At 34.1% G+C, this 20,213-nt stretch overlaps 1 protein-coding gene across 4 annotated transcripts; it reads left to right on the forward strand.

The window, feature by feature from the left end:
• Positions 1-20: 20 nt before the first annotated feature.
• Positions 21-13,103, forward strand: LOC110459951 (cytochrome P450 4F4-like). Of its 4 annotated transcripts, none has more exons than XM_021512519.1 (13): positions 21-113; positions 1,371-1,529; positions 2,568-2,766; positions 3,811-3,938; positions 4,293-4,417; positions 5,484-5,546; positions 5,717-5,843; positions 6,354-6,489; positions 7,239-7,362; positions 7,821-8,016; positions 11,584-11,666; positions 12,330-12,395; positions 12,678-13,103. In XM_021512519.1, exons 2-13 carry the CDS (start codon positions 1,374-1,376, stop codon positions 12,775-12,777), a joined length of 1,503 nt encoding a protein of 500 aa, XP_021368194.1. In that variant the 5' UTR covers positions 21-113; positions 1,371-1,373; the 3' UTR covers positions 12,778-13,103. The 4 variants fall into 4 exon arrangements, with proteins under 4 accessions (XP_021368194.1, XP_021368174.1, XP_021368184.1 ...); XM_021512499.1 differs by having other exon boundaries at positions 57-147; XM_021512509.1 differs by lacking the exon at positions 21-113 and adding an exon at positions 547-600.
• Positions 13,104-20,213: the final 7,110 nt, after the last annotated feature.

Here is a 20,213-nt window from a genome sequence, read left to right on the forward strand (position 1 = left end):
TCTATATACGTTTAATAGCTGAAAATTCCCCCTTGGAAACCCCATTTTATCACGGGTTCGTTCTAAACTAGGGCCAAAAATAATTGTTTCCGGTATAGGTCTACGGATTTCAGGTACGTCTGGAAGTGATATCTAACCAGCATTTAGGTGCGTATTCTAACACCTGTCACACTGACATATATATACTAATTTGAAAAACCATCACACATCGTTACACATGTATTGTTTACAGATGGCTTAGATGGTGGCAATGCGAAATGCATGGGTTTTGTTTACGTATGAACGAACCACTACACAAAATGTTTTGTTTACTTGTTTTTGGTGTGGTGTATTTACCTGGCATTTTCTTCGTAACACTTGAAGCGATATCTGGGTTACTTCGACATCCTAACGTACACGTTCTAGTTGTCTAGTTATGGCTCAAACATTTCACAAAACTAACGATCTAGCATTATAGAGTCATACAAGGAGCTAGTTGAATCTACTGTTGTATATATATAAAAGACGGACACAGTTAGATGAAATATGTGTATATTTTTGTTTGCTGATTGTTACTAAAATCAAGCTTCATTATTCCCACTATCCGGGCGGAGTTAAGTGGTAAGTATGCCCCTTTTCTACTTCGAAACGAGTGTAAACTGACTAATGAGGCTTGACTGCATACACCGACACCACAGTACCACCGGTCTGGTTAGCTTAATAGATAGGTTTGGTTTGGTTTCATTACGGTCAGCCTATATCAGTAGCTTTTTTAGATGCATTTAGATACCCAGGCCATAATTCATCCAAAATCTGACGCAGTAATAAGAAAACTTACATTTGTTGACAGAGAAGCTGTTATGACGTAACGTCATTTATTTTTGTGAATGTTTACTATCATTTTAGTTATCCATTTTGGTTAGTGGCACACTCAAAATACACAACCGGAAGTAATGATTTATTCTACAGTTAACTTAAGCTTCCTGTTGTTGTTCTGATAGACCAAATGATCCGTGACGTCACAAGTTATCTTTCAGAATGTTAATATGGTATTTTCCTGACCATGGTAGGTTTGATGAGAATCGTCGGCTACGTGGTCGGCTGCGTATTATGTGTACCATATCGATTTATGTTTTAATATAATTTAGGTCGAAAGAACATGACATTTTCGTCCAAAACATATCACAGGAGTGACAAAAGTCGTAGTATTCATGTGAGAGGTTCTGACGACATCCAACTGCTGTATTTAGTATAGATAAACTACTCGAGCAAAACGACTGAAGAAATATACAATAGTTATGTATGAGAAGCTATCATGAAATCCCGTCGCTATATTTCATTTTGACTTACTACTTAAGCCTAAACAGTGTTCCTGTCTAAAACAATTTCAGAGCATGGCAGGTTGGATGGAGATCGTCCTCGCCCTCGTGGTCGGCTACGTATTATGGAAAGTCATCCCGGTCTTGTGGAGGTATTACACCTTCTGTCAGCTGGTCAAGCCATTTAAGTCCAAGAGAAAATCAAACTGGTTTTTGGGACATCTTATACATGTAAGTGTTAACATGTCGCTTTGATTATGATACAATGTTTTGCACCCAAGCTAGGATCTGTAGATGCTGGAATCTGATGATGACAGATTCATGTCAACCAACAAGATACTTGACCCTTTAATTAAAATATTTTGTTTTTATCTACTTAATTTGTAGGGTTTAGTACATTTCTGGTTGATAGATAAATGCGTGCAGTCCTGTGTGTACACTATAACACAGCACTGGAGTCATTCTGTATTGATAGATGTTATTCGATAGTGTCTTCACGACCATATGGTACACAACATGGTACACAACATCCCAATAATCGCAGGTTATTGACTTACCCGAGCGTGCCTTTCTGTCTGCTGTCTTGGCGGATTCTTTGTCCCTGGGAATGACCTGGTTCTGTGTCTGCATTCTATCTTGATATATAGCTATATGGTCCCTAACTCGTGGCGTATATCCCCACCCTATTAGTATCGCATGTTTTCGTATAAAAGCCAGCATAGTTGTCCAGTCTAATTTTAACGAAGGACAATCAGTGCCATGACTCCACATTACTTTCACAAATAAACTATAATATATGACCATTATTCCATATTCTTTGGAGTCGTGAAATATGACATTACTCAACTTGTAATCAGAATAACACTTATTTGATATTTTACAATGAGTCATCAAATGATTGTAAAGCTTGTTTTATCACAATGTTTCAAATGTGGAATATATGTGCTTCTCATATGTGAAGACGGGGAAAAGGTTTTAATGCACGAAACAGATGATGAAAATGTAAAATGGAGTTCTTTTTCAGTAGACTCCATTTTTTATTTTTATCAATTAGACGGAAATACTTCATCATAGATTATAAGGCATTGAACAAATAAGAGTACTATATATGTTTTATGGTGGAGCTGTACTTTCAATAGTCATTTCCTTCCATTGAATTGTTCATGTACGTGCTATTTTCATTACTACTAAAAATTTCCTGACTTTGAAACTCAAATTTTAACACAGTCCAGGCACTTAATCTATAATTAATATTTACGTTATGTCTAGATGAGTTTTACAGAGTCCGTGATTACATCAATAGCGAAACTAATGGAAGATAACACAAACAAAATGATGATTGAATGGATGTCCTTTATACCAAACCTACATGCCATACATCCTGATACCGCCGCAACCATTCTCAAGTCATCAGAACCAAAACCAAAAGGACGAGGCGAACCCTACAGCCTCTTTACACCATTCCTTGGTAAGGTTACAGTAAATTATTCGTAAACTCCTATCACAGAATACATGTTTTACTGAGTTCACCATCAGTCGTAAACTCCTATCACAGAATACATGTTATATTGAGTTCATCATCAGTCGTAAACCCCTATCACAGAATACATGTTATACTGAGTTCATCATCAGTCGTAAACTCCTATCACAGAATACATGTTATACTGAGTTCACCATCAGTCGTAAACTCTTATCACAGAATACATGTTATACTGAGTTCATTATCAGTCGTAAACTCCTATCACAGAATGCATGTTATATTGAGTTCATCATCAGTCGCAACGACTATTTTAGGGTGAATTATACTGGATAGAACCGCATGGTTTCCAAAACGGTAAAAATGCTTCTTTGTTGAAAAAAGTGGATAAGATGTATTAAACAAGTTTTCATAAATTGACAAGTTATTTTCGTCGATTGCACGTACATGCATTTTCCTGAAATGATTATATTATCCTAACCTTATTTCGATGATGTTGTTTTTGAGTTAACTAAATTAACTTTAAATTAGTTATATATCGATTATGAGGGGTGGGGATTTCGTGGATACTACATTCTTGTTAAAACCCGAATATAATAACTCAATTGATTTGCGCTATGAACACAAGTTTAATCACATTTGTTTATTATTTAAATTGGCTGCACGTTTTTATTGTTTCAAGTTTGCCGTTGTAAATATCAGAATAGAAGAACGATTGCAGGAGAATGTCAATAATTAAGATTACAAGCCAGCCTGAGAAAGGCTGTTAAAACGAATACTTACAATATACACTTACGTCATAGTTTGATAGTAGCTATGAAGTCATCGTTGTTTTTCTTATATTTGTAATACAATTTTTCACTGATTGTGCCTTGACAAAATGGACAAAAAGCCTCTAAAACTCGATGAAATTTATCACAAGAACAGCAGTAAATTTCATATTTGTCTTTATGATATTTTTAATAATATTTTCAGTAATACTCATTCAACAAATATGTAATTGATGTAGCGTAATTCCCATCATTTCTTTAAAAGGTGATGGTCTAGTTGTCAGTAACGGTACAAAATGGGAACGAAACCGGAAGTTGCTAACACCTGCTTTTCATTTTGATATCTTGCGTCCCTATGTTGATATATACAACGAAGCTGCGGACATTTTATTGGTACGTAAGGGGGATCGATAGTTGATAAATAATATTTAGAAAAAATCGTAAAGGTCTTTGCAACAGCTGGGATAATACAATGTATACAAATTTAGTTAACGGAACGAAAATAAAAACGATGTTTATTAATTATTTTCTTTGGTCTGCTATATGAACGCGCAGAACAAAAAGACTGACCCTATTCTGAAGAGGTGTTCAATACTATTCAGCTACATTTTACTTTTTGGTAACACAATTTTGTTTGAAACATTCACTTATTTTTAGAATATTATTTATTATATTACAATGATTATAAAAGAGCGTTATGTTAAGTCACTGAAATGCATTTATTTGTGCTTTTATACTTTTTCACAGGACAAGTACGCTAAAAACATGTCAGAGAGTCCTAATAGCCTTGACGTTATGGACGGACTAAACCTGGTCACTCTGGATATAATATTACGTTGCTCATTATCCTATGATGGAAATATTCAGGAATAGTAAGTATGCTTCCCTCACCTCTACCTCTAACAATATTTACATTTCTACTGAATTTACACTCAATATTCATATTAAACATTTTAAGGTTGTTTTTCAATGAACTTTTCAGTTGGCGTATGAATGCATCAGCATATAATCAACCTGATTGCTCTTTTATGACGCGGAGCGCGGGGAGTAGTTCTATTATGTTGATTTTTTTTTATCAGATGTTTTTAATTGAATCAAAGAAACCTATTAACATCTGAATTTGTCTGTTCTTGTAATCAATGTAAACAAGTTATTCATCTAACCAGGACGACGTCTTACAGTGAGTGCTGACGTCATTAGCTTCGGTACCTTCTGTGCTGTTAGACTTGCACAAGACCGATTTTTTTTTAAAATTATCAAAAATATCAACATCGCACTGAATGTAAATATAAGGATACAATCCTGTTTTGTTGAGGTTTATGGGATATAAATTTGAAACAAATTCAATATGAACTGCTTTGCAGTTTCATAAAGTTTGTCTCAAGACCCATTGTGGTTAATACCCCATAAACCTCATCAAAACAGGATTCAATCCTTAATTAAACAATACTTCTCTAAATTTCGAAATTCATAAAGAAGTGTAAAAAAGTATAACCCGCGGGCAATACTCAAGAAATATTGGTACTATATTTGTAACCAAATTTTTAAAGGTGTGAGTTACGTTTATCACTAAAAACGTAACTGTTTAATTACCAATGCAATTTCATAGCTGAGTTAATGTGTTACTATTATTCAAGGTACAATAGTATCGACCTTTCTTTACAGTATATCTTGTTAAAGCTTATAATTCAAGTGTAAGTTGATCAATCAAAAACTATAAATCGCTGTTATAGTATCATTTAGGAGAAAACGAAATAGTTTACATAATGAAAGCACATCAACAATCATAACCAAAGTTTATTTTTCTCTCCGAAACGTCAATGCCATCTTTTTTGGGTAAGTCTGCAGTCTACATTAATAGCATAAAAATGGATATGTACCCCCCTTTCATTCATACATCTATCAATAATATTAATATTTTCGTTTCCTTACTTCCAGCAAAGAGCATCCTTACGTTAAAGCTATTCACGAGATTTCCAGACTGACAATGGTGCGCGTCAGGTAGGATAGTATACTTAATTTAACAGTATGGCTTTTAATATCACTTTGGATATTGCTGCTTTTGATTTACTACATGACGAACGGTATTATACATTGTATATAACATTAGTATACCATTAGTATTCTCAAATACGTCCTATTTATTGTCTAACCGTTTTTCTTAATTACAGTAAACCATGGTACTTCTTATCTTTGACCCTCTTCAAGATGACTTCTCAAGGGAAAGAGTACATGAACCACGTGAATTACATACATAGATTTGCTGACGAAGTAATTGCGATAAGGAAAAAGGCAATAGTACGTATATTCCAGGTGTTATAAAACGCTATGCAAACATGAGGTAATAGTTATGTGTAATTTTAATCAATTCTATCGATCCATTGCAATTGCTGTATTAACTATAGATAGTAATAAGGCCTCCGCTGCCAATAAATTGCCGTTAAATGTGTTTTCCCCCCTCTTTTAATATCAACCTCTGACTTTCTGTTTATAGTAACAATGACCTTAAACACAATGTCGGTGAAGAGATGAGTAGGAAAACCTCGAATGGCGATATTTTTTTTGGGAATAGGAAATAACACCAAAATGTCAGCAAAATCGTATTTTGTACTCGAAATCGATAAACTAGGGCAATATATGAACAAAAGTAATTTCAACAAAGAGACCCTTGCAAAATTACAATAATAAGACCATGCGTTACGGAAGGGTAAGCGTTTGCTTTTGCCCTGCTGATATCCATGTAATTGTTTACATTCGTACACATTTGAATCATGTTTAAATATGTTTTTGATTCGTTCTCACAAACAGGCAGATGATCTGTCGTTACTTCAGAAAAGACGGAAGCTGGACTTTCTGGATATTTTATTGACAGCTAAAGACGAATCTGGATCCGGGCTGACTGACGAAGAGATTCGTGACGAGGTCGATACCTTCATGTTTGCAGGTATGTTTCCTCATGGTTAAAAAAGAGACAAAAGTGAAAGCGTTCTTGCCATACTATATTTATTTAAATGTTCCCTTCTCTTCGTAAGCAGGATTTTGAAAATAATTAAACACAAGCAGCTCGGCATATCTCCTTAACCACGAGTGAAAAAAAAATAATATCAATTTTGTGAAAACTTTCGCGAATACTGTAAATATTTTCCAGCAAACTGACAGTAGTTTGATATGCCCAACCAATTGGAAGTATACAATTATGTGTCGAAAATGCCTCCCTCATTGGTTCAGCAGTTTTGGCATTCCCTTATCAAATAATTTTCTTTTTGAAGTTTAGAAATGTTTTTGTACTCTCAATAACGGCTCATTTTCGTTGTAGGACCAACTTGCATTTGATGCTATTTGTTACCATTAGTTGTTCTCGCATAAAGTCAAGTCAAAATTTCGAAAAAAATATTTGCTAGTTTTTAAAGGCAATTCTGATATTTATTGACAGAAATGCCACCGGTAGAAATCTAGTCATATGTTAATCGATTCAAAATAGCTCAAGGAATTTTTACACATTAGAATGAAAATTGCCAATCAGATTTGTATACCTCTCTGTCAAAGAAAAGCTAACATTTGGATAAAAGAGATCACTTGCCAAATTTGAACAGCAGAGGTGTTAGTAAATATTATATGTGACTGTCGGGCTTTTCCTAAGTAACCAGCACAACTGTGGCTTTTACTCCATTTCGTTCATTTATCCCCTCCCAGGACACGATACTACCAAGGCAGTCCTTGGATGGGCAATATACAATCTTGGGAAGTACCCAGAGGAACAGGAAAAGCTTTTCCGGGAAGTGTGTGACGTCACGGGAGACCGGAAGGACATAGAATGGCAAGAGCACAACACATTGATTCATATCAAAACATACGATGAAGTGCCATATCTTTAATATAACAGCCTAATGTTACCGTAACAAGCTGTGACATTTCAGAAGGTTGCACTTACAGCTGCCATGTTGAAGCAAAACATTACGGGAAGTTAGTTTCTATTACTTAAAATGTGTAACTTATTTTGGTATATTCTGTATCAAGACGAAGTATTTTGAAATTGCAAGATGTATTTTAAGTTAACGGAAAATTAATAATAATTAGAGAAATGTTTGAAATATGCCGCACAGCATCCATTTCTGTCACAATCGTTTAGGAAAATTTCATTCCGAAATCTCCTTTACCGTTAGACGAGATAATGTACAGCAAGTGTACACTTACAGAAATACATGTATTAAACCTGCTTTATGTATGAATTTGAATTCGTTCAGTCAAATGAACACATTTTTAAACTCTTTATAGGGAGGATCTTGGTAAACTAAAAAAGATGTCGATGTTTTTGAAGGAGACTATGAGAATGTATACACCAGCAGGATCGACAACCCGATCTTTAACAAAGCCACTTGAAATTGAAGGAGTGACTCTTCCTGCTGGAACTTGGATTATGGTCAACTTTTATTGCATTCACTACCGGCCAGATATCTTCCCTAACCCAACGGTAAGTATAATAGGTTCTGATCCAAAGACTTGTCATTATGTCCCTCAAACGGAGTTTGGGGACATATTGTGTTTACTCCGTTTTAAATTATTTGTATTATCATTGTTATTCTTATTATTCTTCTTCTGCTTTCTTTCGTTGACGTAGCAACCACATAGCAACCACATGGAGGCTTCTGATTGGTCAAAATTTAGATATTTTTCGATTTTGATGAAAATTGGTATATAGGAGTATTAGGAGACAGCGAATTCAACCGCATATGTTTCGTTGCCATAGCAACCACACATAGTCTTCTTATTGGTCGAAATTTAGATATTGTTTGATTTTGATGAAAATTGGTGTATAGGGGTATTAGGGGACTTCGAATTCAACCACATAGGTTTCGTTGCCATAACAACCACACAAATGCTTCTGATTGGTCGTAAAGTATGTACATTTTTGGTGTAATATGGTTATGTTTGTAGATGTATTTATTACATTTTAACCTGTGAAATATACAAACAAATAAATATAAGTGTGATAAAAACCTTATGTTATATCTGCAATTGTTATGTTATGAGGTCCAGTAACGATTTGATATAGACCAATCAAAATTATATTTTCTATTTACTGTCGCAGATAATATGAGACGGTAGAACAAGTGGATGTTTTTGTATATCTTTAGTGCATACAGAATTTTATTAAAACACTAACGCAATAGATAACATTTGTGAGCTAAACCTACCTGAAAATAGCAGAAAAGGGTATGATTGCGTTGAGTAGCCCATTCAAAAACACAAGCGCAACGTCATTAGAACCCGGTGTCAAATAATGCGCTACTTAATCTCGCACTGTTTTGATTCAGCAATAATTTTGTCGTAAAACTTATACCTTATAAAAAGGTTTAGTTGTTTTCCTGTTAAATACCCCATCTATTTCACTTTCTGCCATAATCGTAACACATGTATGGTATTTATTCAACGGATTACTATTAAAAAGACATCACGGATTTGGCTACTATATATTCATGAAAATTAATTGATATAAGATAATTATCGGGATTCCAACCTGGCTGACCAACGCGTTGATCAGGGATTCGCTCTGTGTCAGAGCTTCTAGCGCATGCGCATAGCACGTCATTTCATTGTAAACAAAATTACTGGCTATGGGAAGTGTTAGCGAGTGAAAACCGTTACCGCGTCAGCTACGAAGCGAATAGTTGCCAAATGGTCAAAAGCTATCGCAAGGAGTACGTTACGGAAGCATTATTGCAGGAGGGAAGTATTCAAAGGAGAAAACAGCTCCCCTAACAGTTAGCACGGTGCATGTATTCTTCCGGATAGCTAATACAAAGTTAAATAAAGCTGAAATGGAATCGGCAGAAATGATGTTTATTTTATCAAGGAATATTTTAGAATATTGACCTTGCTAGTATCCTTGTCATAGTTTGGAACACAGATGAACTTATTTTGTGATGTAAATGGGCATGTATCGGGGAGAGTTCACTTTGTGTTTCTATAAACAGTGGTTTATGCGAAAGGCAGGGATAAGTGACTGTTTAGTTTGATTTTGCCATGGGGTCCCCCAAGGGGTAACTGTTGGACAGTACAGCCACGGCGTGTAGCAAACTTTCTGATCTCTTCTCTGTCGATACTCGGGACACATGAGATGCATGTGCTATTAGATTTACAACTATTTTTTAAAATACTCCCGGGTCCAGTAAAATGGTATGGTTTAATTATATTTCGAAAGTAAAAGATTGGAAGTGCATACAACACATACATTCATTAAAAAAATATGGTTCTTCATGTGATGTCCCTTTAATAATCTCCATTTATTATAACTTTCTGGCTACGTCGGCACTCGACATGTTTATACCATATGTGATAACATTCAGAAACAATACTAAGTATCAAAATACTGACGTACATATAACTTCAGGCATTAATATCCCTGGCAGGATGTGTAAAAGATATGGCCTGCTGCGTTACAATGTTTTATCTTAATGAGTGCTAAATAAGGACGGCCTTCATTGTCAGGATCTCATCGGTCCACTCTTACTGGGTACACCTAAAAGACATTTTCTTTCCCCATTTCTTTACTCTTTTGTTGATTGGGGTATCCTTATGCACCCCGCGCAATTTTTTTCTTCGAATGGTTTGACGGGTAATTGGTAAGGTTGCTGTGTTTAAATGTGATACAGATGTGTTTTGGCTCCATAAAGCAGCCCTAATGCCTCCTCCTTTAGTGTAAATATCGTCTTATGAGCTAAGCTATTGCTAAAGGAAAGAAAAAACACAGATATTTATCGAAAATGGACCGTACGATTATTAGTCCATCTACTGTATCTATGAATATCATGATCTCAGTATTTCACGTATCTTACTTTTCTGACCATATTTAATATATTAATATTTAAACGAAACAAGAAAAGATAGCTACAACCGTTTAGGACATGTATTTCATAGTAAACGATTATAATGTTATGGATTTTATGTTTCTGTCCGTGTCTTCTTTTCGACCAATAAATACGAAAATCATACCACAAATTAATTCGTGAGACTGACACAAAACAAGCTGAAATAAAAACACAATAAGAGTTTCATGGTTGTCATATTTAACAAGCTCGCGAAAAAAGCGTAGAAACACTGTTGCAAGTTTAATAATTTTTACTCAGAAAACTTAACTATTCACATTGACATAAAAAAGGTTATTGCATAATAACAATGATCAGGTGTTGATTACAGTTTATCATGTTTTGTCTTACCCGTAAATGGTATAAAAAAATGAGTAACGCATAAATGAGTTTTCCGCGAGTACTTCGGTTTCCTGCCACATTGAAAACCCTCTGAGACTGAACGTTTGTCGTCACTGAACTATTCTCTCCCTTCACGACTGCTCGATAGCAAGTTATATATTTATTCTCTTTTTGATTCCACCGATTCACAATGGCTATACAGTTTTGTATCAGCCTTCTTATCAGCAGCCAAATCTTTGTTTGAATAATACTTTTAGATTTTAGTCTTTTCATATTTTTTTTTCTGTGATAAGATATTCATTGTGTGGATGAACTTCTCTGTAATATATTGCTCAAACAAAACAAAGCCAAACAAAATAAAACAAGGCAAAAATACACACAAACGAAAATAATGGGTACGTTGTATTACATATCTGATCATATATGCTATGAAGATATTTTTTTTGTATTTGGAGAACTTTAAATCCTTTTACAGAACTGACACATATCTCTTTTTTACTATTTCTATTTTCCCGACAGACAAAAACATGTAAATTGAGGGAAACATGTTTTTCCCAATTTTGTTTAGTATTTCTTCATCCAGTAGTTTAAAAAATAGAAAGCGTCTTTGCTGTACAGCTATATCTTGTTGTTAGAGGTAAGAAAGTTTGTTTATATTTTCACCATCAAATCTACGGTCTGACGTTTGAATGTTCTGACTTTTAACAGTAATTATTTTGCTCCGGTTGGAGCTACATCTTTGCATTGTTCTTTTTTTGTAATTTTGTAGTGTACCGGAATATTATTCACGTTTAAACATTTTGAAAAAGAAACGTTTTTCCATTTTTCAGGAATTCCGCCCAGAGAGGTTTCTACCAGAAAATACAGAAAATAGACATCCTTATGCCTTCTTACCGTTCTCAGCTGGACCGAGGTTTGCTTGTTAAGAGTTTTAGAAAAACTGATGATATAGCAACATTGACAAATGATGCAAATTATATTTAATCAAAAGTTACAATTAAACAGCAAAATAGTTAAATGGAGTTGAAGATAGAGTTAACCATTCGACGTCTTCTACGTATTTTTATTCCCATGCACCCTTCCTGTTGAAACCAGTGCTATTCTGCATATGTTTAAACTTTAAATATGAAATACAAGAAAAACACGGTTATTTGATATAACAAATAAATTCAGAAATAGTTCATAGTATTATTTTCCGTAGAGCCCGTAACACGCGGATAACAATGTAGTTGTTTAATAGTTACAAATACATCTGTTGTCAGTCCATATTTTTAACAATAAATGCGACAAATCTTACATGCTTTGCCATCAATTGGAAATGAAATACAGAGAGTGTGAACAAAATGAACCTACGTTACTCCGATCGAACTAACTTCTATGAAATAATCCGTAGTTGTTTTTAACTGAAATGTTAACACACAACAATAATAATCCTAGGTTTATATAGCTTATGTTACTATTAGCATGAAACAAACTGATATACATTGGTTATCTTACCCATCAGTAATACAAATTATATCAGTTTTCAGCGAGGATAAAAACATTTAACATCTGTATTATGCTATTCTTATTACAGAAATTGTATTGGACAAAACTTCTCCATGAACGAACAAAAAGTATTATTGGGCAGAATAATCAAAAGGTACGTATATTGTTTTGTTTTTATTTATACACATTGCTTGTCTTTATGTCTTTAATACATATCGTAATACAACAGCTAAGTTCATTGCATTTTGGAATCAAACTAGCAAGAGTTCACACTAAATGTATCACACATTCAACAGAATAATGACGAGATTGTAGCTTCTTTTGCGATTAATTCAAAGACATTTCATATCCTATAGGATGGAATGTCAAGCGTCACATTGACAAGTACAGACGGCTTTGGTAATATTCTAATTTGCTGCAATCTTTAATTATCCAGGTTTAGGGTAGTTTTGGACGAAAACCACGAGGTCATCCCAGTCCCATTGTTTATAGTCCAGGCCAGAGACGGCATAAAAGTCCGTTTTGAGGAGAGATGAGAATCTTATATTTCTCTGGAGAACAGTCCTTTGGTTCTCGATTATATATATCATGCATACATGGTCCAGTCATCTTCAAGCTGTAGCATATATTTTATATCGTTATTGATATTATAAAATCGTTCATTTGCATCCCTTAGTTAGTATTTTGAACCAATGTGTGGTACACAACTTTTCAAGGGAATTCGACTGTACTTGACATGACGCGTCTATACAAGCCAAGTTGATATTAACAAACTGTGGTATCAAAAGAATCCATAGACAAACAGGATTTTATTTTGTAGAAACATCTTATGTATACCCTACTCAGACAATAAAGCGAGGCCCAATATTTTGAACTAATTTAAAAGACTACTCCTGATGAAGAAGTTAATTGTTTTTGGCTAAATTGGCGTTAAATTTTCCCGTACAATAGTGAATAAATTATATAAAAATGAGAAGGGTGTTTTTTTTCTCAGGCAAGAGAAGCGATCCAAACAGAAAAATTACTTGTTAATACTTAAACAACAACTGCTGAAATTCAAAATTTAAGATGAAGTCATTGAAAATAAATAAAGTATGTGGTACCCTCAGAGAAATAAATACAAAATTATCATGACTTTTGAAGAAGACGTTGACAAAATGTTCATTATGGATACGGAAAAATATACGGACATATTACTGAACTGTTAACCAGTTAATGTGTTCTAAGTCTGTGTATTTCATTTATTTATTTGAAGTACATAATAAAAAAGGAAATGCATTAAAATCCTTATGTCCCTCGTTCATTTCAGCGTCATCATCTGATAATATTTATAAATCATTATATAAACTATTAATTTGAATAAAATGTAGCTATATATATTCCTTTTACACAACCAATAACGTTTCGATGACCAGTACGACATGTACACTGTCACCTTCATCAGACCAATGACCAGTGAAGCGTATGCACACAATTGTATAAAATGTGTACGAGTTGTCCATAAAATCGATGTCGATTTCGGCTACGCTGGAAACGTATGTACAATAGTTGTTATACATGTACCGAAATTTCTCAATTTAGCTACGCTTTGTTAACACTTGGTCATAGATGTGCGAGAGTCTTTGAACCCCCTCGTCTCGATTTAGAACTGGCCAACTGCGGCGTATCCAGATGACTTCCTTTTATCTGCCGCTTGAACATATTGCTCTCTCTGTCCAAAACTTTGAAGTTATCCCAGTCAATCACATGTTTTTTTTGTGTGGCATGGTCTGTGAATGCCGAATTATTTATCTGGGACTCCTACTGCTTTCTTTCTGATTTGATGAATTTCCTACCTTATTGGGTTTCTGTGTCTTTCCGGTGTTCACCAAGGCGGACCCCAAATCGCCTTCCTGACTCTCCAATATACGACGCGTCGCATTCGATTTTCTATACGCATTCTGCGACGTTTTCTTTCGGTGTTTTATCCTTAGGGTGTACTAGAATATTACGAAGCGTCTTGTGGGGCTTCATGACTGTTGCTATGCCATGCCCGCGACATATCCTCTGGATGGTTTCGGATATACCCTTTATATACGGGATGACTACTTGACCTTTGGTTTTGTTCTTATCTTTGATTGGCCTTTTCGTGTTCTTCTCCTTACTTTGACACTGTTTTTACCCGTTTTAGGGTCCATTCCGTACACATTTTACACCTTTGTGTGCATACGCTTCACAGGCCATTTGTCTGATGAAGTTGACAGTGTACATACAGTCCTAGTCATCGACACGTCACCTAGATAATTGTATTGGTTGTGTAAAAAGAACTTCTCATAATAAAGTAACTATATACATGTATATATAGCATTGTTACAAAGAAAATTGTATGTAACAATAATTCAACCTGTTTTATAATCTTAAATTGTTTGCAAACATTAAAAATATATACGATTTTGATGTTTTTGTCTTTTTATTCCTTAAGCGTATGTATTGAAGCAGTATTTACATAGCCGGTTCTGTATATTGCTATGTCTATAGTTAGTTAAAATAGTATACTATTTAAGTATGAATAGGATCTTGAAGGTATAGATTTACAACTATAAATACATTTTTTTGCGGATGAAAAGCATTTCAAATATTAGAAATGGTCGAATGGTGCAGAATTTATATGTAATTTGACGATTAATAGCATATCATAGGTCCGAAATGGTCGAATGATGCACACTTTACATGCAATTTAAGGATAAATAGCATTCCATAGGTCCGAAATGGTCGAATAGTGCACATTTTAGATGTGATTGGAGGATAAATAGCATTACATAGGTCCGAAATGGTCGAATGGTGCACAATTTACATGTGATTGGAGGATAAATAGTATTACATAGGTCCGAAATGGTCGAATAGTGCACATTTTAGATGTGATTGGAGGAGAAATAGCATTACATTGGTCAGAAATGTTCGGATAGTGCATAATTTACATGTGATTTGAGGATAAATAGTATTACATAGGTCAGAAATGGTCGAATAGTGCAAAATTTACATGTGATATGGTGATAAATAACATAACATAGGTCAGAAATGGTCAAATGTTGCACAATTTACATGTGATTAGAGGATAAATAGCATTTCATAGGTCAGAAATGTTCGAATGGTGCACAATTTACATGTAATTAGAGGATAAATAACATTACATAGGTCAGATGATGTTCTCGGTACCTTATTAGATCACAATTTTGTAAAGTAACTTACTATCAATACCTATACTCATAGACATTTCTGTTTTTTCTAAATAAATAAGCAAAAAAGTTTAATAAGAGTAAAAAGATTAGAACAGATAAACATTATATTGCAAATTTTAAATTGTTCGAAGTGACAGTAAGATATAATTTTGGTATTGATCATTATGATGTATGATACATAAATACATAATTAACTATATCTTTTTATATTGGTATATTTAGAAGTACATTGTACGTTGTTTGCATGAGTTTTACTGTAGATATATCAACGATAGACTATGTTTAAATACCAAGAAGTAATATACCCTCCTGAACTTGAAAACAAGAATATCTCGGATTCATCTCCATCAACCGCCCTTTTCAATCTTTATAAACATCACGAATAGCAAGTTCGCGCACTACCTAGTTGTACAATACGCGTTAATATTTTGATTTTAATTTGATAGTAACATCTCTACCTCCCAAATCCACAAGTTCCCGATATCAGAAAAACTATTATTGCAAGACATTTGTTTTACTCTACTCGGATATATATTAAGGATGGCAGGCCAAGCAGGCCAAGCACATTTAACCATTTAGGGTCTCCCTTATTCATTGAAATAGTCAACATATGACAACATATGTTGTAAAGATGTTTTCCTAAAAAGAACACAAAACATCTGGTCTTTACAAGTAATCTTTGAGTTGAAAAGTCGACGGAAATAAATCGAATTCCCTCATTTAATCATCGTTTGATACTAATGCAAGTTTTCTTTCTTTCTTCATTAATATAACTGTTATAATCTTCTAATTAAGCCGTTGCAATGTTAAAATCAAATAATGGGTATTATTACATTGTACAGAAATACAATTATGTAACTTTACTAAGTCTATCTATATAATCGCTGAAAAGTATCCAATAGAAAACGCAGCTTATCACGTGGTAATTCTAACTAGGACAGAATAGGTTAGTACCCGATATTGTTTTACCGATTTTATTTTCGTCTGGAAGTTATACCTAGCAGTGGCGAGTAAAGGTAAGTATTCTAACACTAACCATATTGTACCTTAAAATTAGTCAAATTGACATCATATGCATGGCAGATGTAACGTTTTCAGGCTAACAAATGTTTGAAACGGTTGAAATACGCGTGAGTGTATATTTCAAGAAACTATTCACAGCTTGTTTTGTTTACCTGTTACTCAGTCTGCTATATTGACCTTCGTGTACTTTTATGGACAATAATATGACATCGAGATGACAAGGACATCCTAAATGCGTGTTCTTGTTGTGGTTCGAACATTCAACACAACTTACAGTATGTCATTGCAAAGTCATGCTTGTTTTATATACAGTTTTGAACATAGAGCAATGACAAACCATATCCTTCATGACTTCCATGTCGCTCTCACTTTCAGTAACGGTAAGTATTTGGCAAAATAGTTGATGTGAAAATCTTCACTGCACGTGAACATAACGACAGTCCATTAGACGAAAAACACATTATTTGCTACCCACTCTCAATTCTCACTTTAACAATAACAAAAACTCTTCTGCTGTGATAACATACACAAATTTTGTATACAAAGCTATAGAAACAACAGAAACTAATCCATATCTAACAGGAACAAGTTTAAGAACTGTCGTTAGTCGAGCCATCAAATGGTTATCAGTTTGTACATATATATATATATATATACGATGCTGTGCAACGAAACATTGATAGTTCCAAACGTTCACACTTTCATAATAAGTTATCCATCCGTCTGGATTTATTATATTATATCCACACACCTACAGTATATACTTATTATGTTATATCCACACACCTACAGTATATAAGTATTATATTATATCCACACACCTACAGTATATAAGTATTATGTACCATCGATCCAGTTAGTTGTCAATCTAGGAACAAACTTTTATGTTGTCAAATCGCCTTCATTGGTTATATACTATCCAATCCCTACATTATACTATTAAAAAAGGTACTGAAATAATAAACTATCTATCCTCCTACACTTAATATAAACCATCACCCAATGTAAATTCTTATGGGTGAAAAAACCCCAATTTGTTACAGTTATACTCTTTCCATCTAACTGTAGAGTAATTGAAATAGACTCCCTCCGCCACAAGGAACACTCATCCAGCGGTTATGCTATCTACGTTTTTAAGCGGTCCAGGTATGTGTGTTTAGATGAACAGAGGTATTTGATATGAGAAGTATGTCTTAGTTGATTCGGTATTATAAGAATTGCTCAATTTTGAATGCTCTGATAAAATGGATTCCTGAAGGACATCATCATCATCATATAATTAAGAAATATATACTATTTCCTGATTCGATATGAAGATTGGCATTTCTGATAATGGACATTAGTGTTCCTTGTTGCTTTGTACCACTTCTTCAGTTCTCTCATTTGGAATTGAGTTTTCAATCACTGTTAACGTCGATAAAGCGGGAAACGTTGATCCTTCCGTGACACATTGTCTTATCCTCCTGGAATTTTCAAGGATCTCAATCTAAATCCTTCCTATGTTTATATGTTATCCTAGTTTTATTGATTTTTCTTTAGAATGGCGGCTTGGTAAAAGTTCTTATGTGCAGAAGATATATTTTGCTGTATCTATGAAAGTATTCCTCTGAAGAAAGTTGTTTATTTAGGAAGCAAATTCAGTATCAAGCAAAGAACCAAGAGAGTGAGAGACAGAAATGCGCGTCTGAGAGCTGAAATAATGAGCCCAAAATGGCGTATATGGAACAATAGCCTAAATAATGATTGGTAGATGTAAATACTTGTACGTTTGATTTATACAGCATTAAAAAGTGCCACTTAACAGTACGCCCGTCACATGACTGCCATGTAGCATCAATTTAAACTCATTGTGTAAGAAAATGCTGTCTTTAGAACCTCTCTGATTCTTTTTTGTAACACAATTCATCAACAAATCTATTTTAACCAAGGAAATTTGATTTTTTGTGATGTGTTGAATAAGGAAATATTATGTTCTTCAGTTCAGAGGCAATATCTTAATACGGCAAGTTGCTATTATATTGGTTTTACATTTAAAAAAATAATAATCCATATTCATTTTCTCAATCCATCTTACGTAAAACGTAAAAGCTTGCTGTTAATAGTCATTTATATCATAAATGTTATCATAACTGAAAAAAACCCCAATTGGAAGCTTCGAGAATGTCGCCACTGTAATTATATAATACATATTGGTATGGTATAACTCTGTATCTAGTAGGGGTCGTGGCAAGACTTCATCATTCTGCTATCCAAAAATACATAGGTACATCAAGTTTGTGAATATAGATGAAATAGCAAGGAGTGTACATGTATGGTCTGAGGAAAATAGTATTGACGCCCAGCCAGCCAGCCAGCCAGCCAGTCAAATAGTTGTGTGAGAAATTATATACATTGACTTGAATATATTTTTCATGTTATGGAGATATAACACAAAAAACGGAGTTTACCCTAAATAAACCGCGAAGCGGTTTAGGACTCACACAACTAAATAATTTATTATATGTCATTACCAAATATTTTAGCTAATAACTTTAATATTTGAAGTTCAAGACTAGTGACAACTGTCTAGATTCATAAATACATACCTTGCAAAGGCTACAAAATGACTTTTTTTGGTAGGTTTAGTGGCATATTGGAGGTCACAGAGCCAAGAAGTTGACAACCGGAAGTTTACAAGCAAAACCGGTGACCCAAAACAGAAACGCCCCAGACATTTTGTCCCTGTGCAAACCCGCACACAGACGTGGAAATATATCAAAAGTATATATTTTTCAAAAGTTAAATACCTGAACATTTCATTTATCTAACAATCTGTCATCAGTTCCTTATTAAACTCCTTCAGTGGCCCAGTAATTAGCCGGAACTTATTTCAGTTAGGAACTACAAACGTATGAAACACTTGCTGATTGGCTGATTTAGTTGTGTGAGTCCTTAAAGGAAAAGTTTACATATTAAAATGTTGAAATGAAGTAAGTTTTTGAAAGTATATACATTACCGAATAAAATGGTTAAGTTTGGCGGAAATAAAATGATAAGTTATGAAGAAAAACTAAGTTATAGCCCCTGATGTACATGTGCTATTCAGAGTCAGCACCAAACAATTCTCATTTCACTTATTTAACATGAACCTCTAGCACACCAATTTAGCACACACTCAGCAATTTCATATTTTGCACACACATTTATTACCCATACCACTAACATATTTTTGAAAAGAAATCTTGGTGACTCTGTTTCTGTAATTTTTACAGTATCTTAAGTAATCAAATACTTAATTTGAGTAAATTTGATAGAATTTTGACAATTTAACACACTGAGAATTCACACAAAACTCCAAAATTCTACACAAAACATGAGTCATAAAAGATAATCAGATATCTATCTCAACTAATCAGCTATCAATTATACAGACTTACATATAGCACTTCTTTCTCCCTGGGGTGCCAGCACTTTACAGGGAGAATATTGGGGGTAGGGGAGATGTAATGCTATAAACAGCTAATTATCTGTGTAAACACACAACAGAAACACATTAAATCAATAAACAAGATGTTGGTGAAGGTATATACTATGACAGGAATAACCATAAATCTACAATGCACTAAAAAAATGGAATTTAAGTTTGATTTAGCCAAAAAACCTATATGTGACACATACACATACAGAAACTCACATGTGCAACTTTTGTAAAAGCTTGTTTTGTGGTGCTGAGGGGTTACTTGCTGTTCATA

Source organism: Mizuhopecten yessoensis, unplaced genomic scaffold, assembly GCF_002113885.1.
Source record: "Mizuhopecten yessoensis strain PY_sf001 unplaced genomic scaffold, ASM211388v2 scaffold1319, whole genome shotgun sequence".
Classification (NCBI taxonomy): Eukaryota; Metazoa; Mollusca; class Bivalvia; order Pectinida; family Pectinidae; genus Mizuhopecten; species Mizuhopecten yessoensis.

Coding starts and splice junctions, on each gene's coding strand:
- LOC110459951 (XM_021512488.1), top strand. Junction 3,939..4,292: donor AAGCTGCGGACATTTTATTG/GTACGTAAGGGG, acceptor ACTTTTTCACAG/GACAAGTACGCTAAAAACAT. Junction 12,396..12,677: donor TTGGGCAGAATAATCAAAAG/GTACGTATATTG, acceptor TTAATTATCCAG/GTTTAGGGTAGTTTTGGACG.